We start from the raw sequence: 9,267 nt of genomic DNA on the forward strand, positions 1-9,267 counted from the left end.
AGGTTGACAATATTCTTTATCGTTTTAATGTCAACAAATGCCCTGAAGAGACCAAAACCAACAATGACTGGATCTTACTAACAAGTAGTGCCTTTGTATCCAAAGCGTGATGAACATGGGCACTGTAGTTTATTGTGAGTCAATCCCACATACACCTCCTGTTGTAAATACTCACTAGAATACTAAATGTTATTACGCAGCCGAAAACAGTCCCCCCAAAATGCACTTTTTACTTCTGTTTGAGAAACATTTGCTTAAAAATTGCAGGGCCAGTCTGATTTTAGTAAATAATTACACCTTTTGTAAAAATTCAGGATAATTGTGACCTGTTTTAAAAGGAACCGTGTGCAACAATTAGGGGGATTTATTAGCAGAAATGGAATATAATATTAATAAGCGTGTTTTCATTAATGTAAAATCACCTGAAAATAAGAGTCGTTGTGTTTTCGTTACCTCAGAATCAACCGTTTATATCGAGGGTCCTCTTTACGGAGCCGGCTGCTATGTTTCTACAGTAGCCCAGAACGGACACACCACTGTGTTAACTTTTCCTGCTTCGGCCGGAGTCGATAACGTTACTCGCTCCGGAGTTAACCCTCGCTGTCACTCCACTCAGCTGCCGGGAATCAAGCCACAGGAAACCTCTGTTGGTCTGGAGGAGCTGCAGCATTTGTTTCTGCACAAACTACAACTTCCACTGTACATTCACTTGATATTCTCAGAGCTAAACTAACTGTCTTCTGCTCCACTAGCTCACTTGTTCGCTCACACATTCACCGCCGCTCTCTGTCTCTCTTGCTTCACCACTCACTTCTCACATATACACACTCTACGCACTAGCTCTGCTATTCTTCAAACGACCTGCTACTCTAACAACAACTGGCTCTAAATAGGTCTATTCGTACTTTTACGTCAGCCACCGTAGTTCTTCTACACGCTTGGCACGCAATCTGCAACCTCACTGCTTGATGCTGCCAGATGTTACACACTGCACGGTAAATCTTTAGTAGGAACAAATGGCCCTGGGTTTGAGTGCCACAGACAGGGTAAGGAAGTCGATATGTGAAGGTTAATTCACACGAAAGGCAAAATTTATATTTGGCATCTGTCAGATTTCAACATCATCATCTTGTGGCGTCATTTTGACAGGATGACAGCAGTGCACATGTTTCCCACAGGAGTGTTGCTCCGCAGTTGCTCTTCTTCAGGTTTCTTTCTACTATTTCCCCGTTTTAAAGCCCTTTGAGGCAAATCTGTGATATTGGGCAATGAAAATAAAATGTACTTGGGTGTGGATGCAAATAATCAGACCAGGGGGCCAAGACACAGGTCTCTTTCCATCAATGTGCAGTGCCAGGACCAGTCCTCTTATCCACTAGAAAATCTATGTCAAATAAAGAGAAAGCAAATACTAAAAACTTTCTCTGATTGAAAGAGAGATCTGGGACTAGTGTATGAAAAAATCAGATCCTTGAAGGAACTCGAGGTTGTTGTTTTTTTTGTCAGAAGAAGAAGAAGAAGAAGAAGAAGAAGAAAAAATGAGCAACAGGAGGGAAATTACAAACAAAAGAAGAAAAGAAACTGATTGAACAAGGTTGCACTGCGCATAAAAAGCACACACAATGGCACATTCAGTACAACAGTGACACGACCGGTCACGACACAAGACACGTAGACAAAGCAACCTGTTGAACAGGCATTGAAACTGAACAGGTGAACAAAACAAAGCAGAGCAGATAATGACGGGAGGATGAAATGTATAGAGCAATTCTTGTATCAGACAACACAATTTATGAAAGGAAATAGAAGGAGGAAAGGAGGGATAAAGAAATAAATACAGCCTGGAAATAAAGATCTTAAGAGATACTGTGCACCGTGATATTCTTATATGTGATAGTACACAACAGTGTTTCATCCGTCTCAGTCCAACAGGCGATACCATCTGGTGATGATCATCACCACAGGGCAGCATGACCGTAAATAGAAATACAAGACAAATGCCTGGGATATGAGACATAATGGCACATGAGGGTGCACAAGACAACTCAGTGAGTCACAGATGAGGCCCATTATTCTTTTCACTTTAAGCTTTTAATGGTGCTGACTTTTACGTTGTGTGGGTTCGGTTTTTATTTCATGCATTTTTGTGGCATTCTTTCATGTATAAGTTGGATATCAGGGTCTGCAGTATGCCACAATGGCTTGATACTTTACTGGAATTAAAAAAGAAAAACTGCACTCACTGATCTCACAGGACCGACTGTATCTGTAATATCTTTTACATTCAAACGGTTGTATTCAGTAATTACTCGGTCATTTCATTTTCTTCCTATGTGTGTATGCCTACTTCAGTTGGTCACTTCCTACATTTCCCAGAATACCTCTCAACAACCTCCAGATGAGAGGGATTTAAATGCTGTGGAGGTGCGTTTGTAGAAAAGGAGATATTGATGGTATTCACAAGTTGTCCAGTTAAAATAAAGTCAAAGCGGGAGGCAACAATATGCTGCAACATGTGATTTATAATCACACCAGTAATGTCAACAGCACAACAACAACAACACAATATACAGACGTGGACAAAATTGTTGGTACCCTTCCGTTAAAGAAAGAAAAACCCACAATGGTCACTGAAATAACTTGAAACTGACAAAAGCAATAATAAATAAAAATTTACTGAAAATGAACTAATGAAAATCAGACATTGCTTTTGAATTGTGGTTCAACAGAATCATTTTAAAAAACAACTAATGAAACCAACAAATTTTGGTTATTTCACATGAGATATTATTTTTATTTTCTGGTTTTGTCCGTGTACTGGTTTGAAGTGGGCATGATTCAGTTGAGAAAAGGTGATATCCCTCACCTCCGTGCACCAATCAGAAAGCATTTATATCAAAATCTAGTGACAGTTGTGGTGTTGTTTGCTCACGTTGCCAGGCCACTGTCCATCAAATCTGATAAATCACACTGTCCCAATGAAGCCGACTAAGATTTTAAATTCGCTAAAGACTTGAAACCATGTTGTCAGGGGTTTAAAGTATAAAAAGCAAAAATATTTATTTTGCAGAATGGCCCTTTCCATACTGATTATTATTATAAATATTTGTATTATTACAGTTGACACTTGTAAGCTTCATTTAAATGGTGCAGTTCATAGGGGTTGAGCAAATGTTATCTACTATCGCTCAGTTTAATGTATTGCAATGCATCATATATTATTATTAATAATAATAATAATAATAATAATCTGCAATATAACGAGTAAATATTTGTCAGATAAATGCAAAAACTACAATATGACCTCTGAGTAGTAGTGGAGTAGAAATATAAGGTAGCATCAAATGGAAGTACCTAAATTGTACTATACTATACTATATAGAGTCACTATAATGTATGTAGTGTAATTTAACAGAACTAATTTCTTTAGAAGAGTTGTCATTTTGGAGCATTGAGGTGGGAAGATGCATTTCTTTACTGAACTGTCGGGAAAATATGACTACAACTGTCATCAGTTCAGAAACGCTGCTTTAAATTCCACAGCAGTGACTGCTGCCATTAGTGTTCCTCACACGGTGTGTCAGGCCAGGAGAGTCCGCCGCTAATATTCCCACAGAGCTTTGCTCCGCTCCACTGCCCATCAGGTACAGCAGCCCCCCTTAAAAGTGTGTGCTGGTGGGACGGTGGGAGGGGGAGATCATCGTGGTTCCAAGCTGTTGCCTAACCTAACAAGGCAGGGAGAGTCACAGTCTGCGGAGTCTCGGGGGAAATTTAGGAGGATCACGAGTCGGGCTCACTCCTCTAGGACAAACTCTGAAAAACTGGAGGAAGGCAGGATTCGTCCTCAGACAGTTGCAGGTGATGCATCACTTCTAATTGGGCACCAAGGACAGCTGAAGGTGATTCAGTCATGCATTGCCATGTGTGACTGGACTCATCTATAAGCTGCTCTCCCTAGAATCTGCATAAAAGGCCACCAGCTTAAGTTCTGCAAAAGTATTTCTAATTTATTCAGAATTAACACCGCAGGAAGCGAATCATATGGTTTCAGCTCAGGCTTTTCTGACTTCCCTTTTACTACTGGAGGAATGAGACAACAGACTGATAGTGGACAAACACTAAACTGCATGCTGCCCTGCCAGCTCTACATTCATAAAGACGTAGGGAGAAAGTCAAACACTATTTCTTGCTGATTATCACAGTATTGACATCTACGCTGCTCCATGCACTGAACTAAATGACTTTGCTGCTGCAAGAGTCTACACTAATGGACCAAGAAGGTGGAGCATATCACTCGATGACTTAGATCTTTGCACCTGCTTCACGTGCGTCAAAGAATTCATTTTAAAATGCTATTATTGGTTTATAAACACATTTCTGATCTGCCACTATGTATCAGTTTTTAATGCACCACACATCTGGAACAAACTCCCAGAAAACTCTTGGTTATTTTAAATCAGGAACGTTTTTGTTTTTCACTGCTTTTTATTAAATCAAATATGGGACTTAGTTCAGTTTATTCTGTTTTATTCAATTTCAGTTTATTTTTGATCTTCTAATTTATTGTATTTGTTTTAAATACTTTTTAATATTACCTTGTGTTTATTTTATATATTTTTTTTATGCCTTTTTATGCAAAGCACTTGCCTTGTTGTTGGAAGGTGTTCTGTAAATAAACTTGCCTATCTTTGCCTTACTAAAATTGATATACAGTATAAAACTAAGTGTTGGAATTGCCTCATATTGTGCACAGTGCATATAGAAAAATAAACATTATATTTAAATGACTATAAAAATCTGTGATGTGTTTTCAAAACAGGAAACTGACCATCAAATTAACCCAAAATGATTATAATAAACCAACAGGTTCGCTGTCTATTTAATGGAATATCATCTTTCATCTCTCCACGACTGTGACGAGAGCATTATGCACAGTTTCATGACCCATACTTTGTAGGTGGACTACAGTTTAATAATTGGTTGCAGAACAAACATATTCATACAAAGGGATGTCAGAGCTTGAATTAGCAGAATATATGACACATCTTCTAGTTTAACAAAGGTTTATGTATTTATGGGATGATCCTGTCTAATAAAGAGGAACCTCAGAGTTAATTAATCAACCACAACAGCAGGATGGATTTGACTCTTTAACTACTGGACTATTTGCTCTTTTGAAAGATAATCTAAATAGAACCGTTCATTTAAAAAGGTTTTCTGATATTTGTCTCCATATATGTCTTTGTTTCTTCATGATTTCCACGCTCTGCTTGCCGTTTACTCACTTTCACATAATCACCTCCTGAATTGTCTGTGTACACTGATTTACATACTCTGTCATCATTGGTTGCCTGGATGTTACACTTCAACAGGCTGCCTTCTGCTGATTGGCTGCAAGCTGCAGGAGGGCATGGAAGCTCTCTCACCAAAACAGGCATAAATAGGCAGCTGTGGGATCAGAAATACAGAGGAGCATCCGATAAGCAACGTTGAGGAGCTTTATAGACTGTCAGCTTAACAAACCAGGCAGGTGAAACAAAGCAAGAAAAGAAGCTCAAGAAGAAGACTTACAAGAAACTGCTGAAGGGGAGATTTTCAAGGAACACTATATAGAAAGTCAGTGACAGGTGTTGGTTTGCAGTGTCAGTTTTGCAGCAGCTGTAACCACTGAGAGGAAGTGAGTAAACAGAGAAAGTTTTGCCAAAAAGAAAACCTTCCCAAAAAGCATCATGTCTCTGGAGGTGAAGGAGAAGACGCATGTGCGTCTAGTCTTTCTGGGGGCAGCAGGAGTGGGCAAGACAGCCCTGATCCGACGCTTCCTCCAAGACACATTTGAGCCCAAACACCGGCGCACAGTGGAGGAGATGCACAGCAAGGAGTATGACATCGGCGGGGTCAAGATCACAGTAGAGATCCTGGACACCAGTGGCAGCTACTCCTTCCCGGCCATGCGCAAGCTCTCCATCCAAAACAGCGACGCCTTCGCACTGGTGTACGCCTTGGACGACCCCGAGTCACTGGAGGCTGTCAAGACTCTCCGAGATGAGATTCTGGAGATCAAGGAGGACAAGTACACGCCGATCGTGGTGGTGGGGAACAAGTTGGACCGGGAGCAGGAGCGTCAGGTGTCCAACAAGGACGTGCTGTCGACCGTGGAGATGGACTGGAACAACAGCTACCTGGAGGCTTCGGCAAAGGAGAACTCCAACGTGGTGGAGGTGTTCAAGGAGCTCCTGCAGCAGGCAAACCTCCCCAGCCGCCTCAGCCCCGCGCTGCGGAGACGCAGGGAGACCTTTCCAAATGACGCCAACTTCCGGCCGCCCATGAACAAGACCAACAGCTGTATTCTGTCGTAATAACAGACAGGAGAAGTGTTGTTTTGTTTCATGAAGGGACAAAAAAGTGAGAGCACTCAAAGGAGAAAAGCTTGGACTTCAGTCTAAAGTGGCTGAGATGAGTGATTCTGGACCAGCAGAGACACTTCAGGGTTCACAACTGAGAGGAAAAGAAACTGAAGAGGTGTTAAGACTTGACTTGACAGACTCCCAGTGGAAAGAAGGAAGATGCATTAATCACTCAGTTGTTTACTCGATGTATGTTGTTGCTGCTTATTTGGTGACATGCTGCTGGTGTTTAGATCAATGTATACCTTTTGGATTTTAAATGAAAATGTTCTCTTATAAAGATTTGGACCGTTGCTAACAGACTGTTTACTAATGGAAAGTGTGTATATAATGTTGTTGTACGTGCCAAAGTTGTATATGTCACATTTTAAATTGTTTTAATTTAATAATTCAGTGTATGTAGCACATCATAATGTTTACATTTTTTTGTATTCAATTCCAATTTGCCATTAAGCATATTACTCGTTTAAAAAAAATGCAAATGTAAACTGTTGCACTTGTCTTTTTTTAAATGATCTTTCAAAATTATGTTTTACGGTTGTTTTTTCTATAATTTTTTTTTTTTTATTATGGCATATTCTCACAAATGTTATTATTTTGCTGTTTATTTCACAAATGTAAGTGGAATGTGGATTTAAAAGTGTAATAAAAGATATAAGCACAAAAAAAGAGTGAATTTTGTTGTGTGTGACATTGTTGATAGATGTACAGATTATATAGTAATTGCTGAGAGGCAAGTTCACTTTTACGTAAATAATGATGTAAAGGAGGTAAGTTATTAAAATAAATAATAAAACAATCATTAATTACATGAACATTTAAATATTATCTTAAAGGAAATTGTGTCAGCGCACCAATGATATGAAATAAATGACCGAACATAGATGAAAAAGCATCAAGGTTATGGAAGGTCACGTGCCATTTTGACTGTTATCTGATCAAATTTACATACGTTTTGAAGCTGGAACAGTTTTGATTAATATCCTCGTCCACCCAAAACTGAAATTTTACAATATATATGAGAGCTGCGTTTTTCACGAGGTTAGGAGATTGTTCTGAAGAGGACAGCACTGAAATCGTTCACTAGAGGTATAAAACTTGTTCAAGCACACAGATTTTTCCAGGCAACAGATATGCTGATGTCCTTTCATGTAGAAAGAGGAAGAACAGAAAGATAAAACTGTGATTGTGAAATTCAGAACAATAAAGATTAGAAGTATCTGCCTGTTAATTACAGAACTATGTGAATACTGATTATTTCGGGGTGAGGTTCCAGCACATTCACTTTCTGCTTTTACAACTACTGCTCCATTTTATCCATTGGAGTCTTAAAATGTGACACAATAAGCCAACAGGTGACAGGAATATAATTCCCTGTGTTGTCGTTTTATTGAAATAAGTGACTCAAGCTAGAAAATGAATGTGTAAAGTGGACTGAAATCAAGAGTTTGAGCTCTACATTTCTCACCTGTCCTCATCCTACAGTATTATAAGATCTCTGTCGCCATCTGTTGATGAAACACATGAATTACATTCACTGAAACTAGTCATAGCTCAGTGCAGGTCAGGTTTGAAATGCTTTGGTTTTTAACTTTAACATTCAAATATCCAGACACAGACTTCACTGCATCCTCATTAGTTTAATCAGAGCTCTGATAACCAAGGCTGCAACTAATGATTATTTTCATTGTTGATTAATCTGTCAATTATTATTTGGTCTATAGAATGTAAGAACATTTTGAAAAATGTTGATCAGTGTTTCCCAAAGCCCAAAATGACATCCTTAAATGTCTTGTTTTGTCCACAACTCAAAGATATTCAGTTTACAGTCATAGAGGAGTAAAGAAACCAGAAAATATTCACATCTCAGAAGCTAGAATCAGAGAATTTACACTTTTTTCCTTAAAAAAATTACTCAAACCAATTAATCAATTATCAAAATAGTTGGCGATTAATATAATAGTTGACAACTAATTGATTAATTGTTGCAGCTGTACTAACAACCAAAGAAATGCATGCTTATGTTCTTGTCCATCATCAGTTTTGGCGTGATTGGATTGACTGACAGCATGTACAACAAACTGATGAAGTCTATTGTCTATCAGAGATGGCTTTACTGGACCATAAAAAACACTTTAGCTTATAGTTAACAACTGAAACAGCCTGGATAACACCACTAACACTTATCACATCACTTTAACTTCCGATAAAAGCATGTGTGACAACTAACAGGCTGCAGGCCTGAGGGGATAACAGTCAAAGTGAAGCAAAGCAAACCCCCATCACAAAATTTGAATACTTAATAGTTCAGCAGTGCTCCTGTTTAACCGGTTGACAAAAACGGATCATGGTGCAGTTCCTGAAATAGCTGTGCACGGTTCCCCTAAATGCAACCTGCCGTGCGGAGACAGTTGAAGTGCTCAGGTCCAAGCACACACCCCCACACCACACCCCCACACCCCACTCCATCAGATTAAACTCAAACTAAGTTTCCTGTTTTTTTTTTATTTGAGGAAGTGGCCGGGTAGACGTTTGTGGGCAGTTCCTCTTTCAGGCCACATTTAAACATTCTTCCGCACTCTGCTCTCGTTCATTTGCGAAGGGAAGGAGGCCTAGAAGCTTCACAGTCACGCAGGTGTGTGGATTTGTCATCTCGTAACGCAGAGTTTCTACTTTAATTTACGTCTGAGGTGGATATTTGAAGATTTCTGGACATTATTTGTGCACTTCTACCTTTACTTTAACATTACTTTTATTAGCATTCCTTGGTCAGATTTTAGCCGCAGCGAGGGAAGCCATTCATACAGTTATGACTCAGATTCTCAGATGTCTTCGACCCTGGACTTGGTCAAAGCTCCTCAGC

At 39.3% G+C, this 9,267-nt stretch overlaps 1 protein-coding gene across 1 annotated transcript; it reads left to right on the forward strand.

The window, feature by feature from the left end:
* The first annotated feature begins 2,682 nt into the window (after positions 1 to 2,682).
* LOC119483525 (GTP-binding protein Rhes-like) lies at positions 2,683 to 7,073 on the forward strand. The gene has a single exon (XM_037761718.1). The coding sequence runs from the start codon at positions 5,730 to 5,732 to the stop codon at positions 6,354 to 6,356; it is 627 nt and encodes a 208-aa protein (XP_037617646.1). The 5' UTR covers positions 2,683 to 5,729; the 3' UTR covers positions 6,357 to 7,073.
* Positions 7,074 to 9,267: the final 2,194 nt, after the last annotated feature.

This window comes from Sebastes umbrosus, chromosome 3 (assembly GCF_015220745.1).
Source record: "Sebastes umbrosus isolate fSebUmb1 chromosome 3, fSebUmb1.pri, whole genome shotgun sequence".
In the NCBI taxonomy this organism is placed as follows: domain Eukaryota; kingdom Metazoa; phylum Chordata; class Actinopteri; order Perciformes; family Sebastidae; genus Sebastes; species Sebastes umbrosus.

Excerpts from the sequence above, each read along its gene's own strand:
- LOC119483525 (XM_037761718.1), top strand. The coding sequence starts at position 5,730 with ATGTCTCTGGAGGTGAAGGAGAAGACGCATGTGCGTCTAGTCTTTCTG.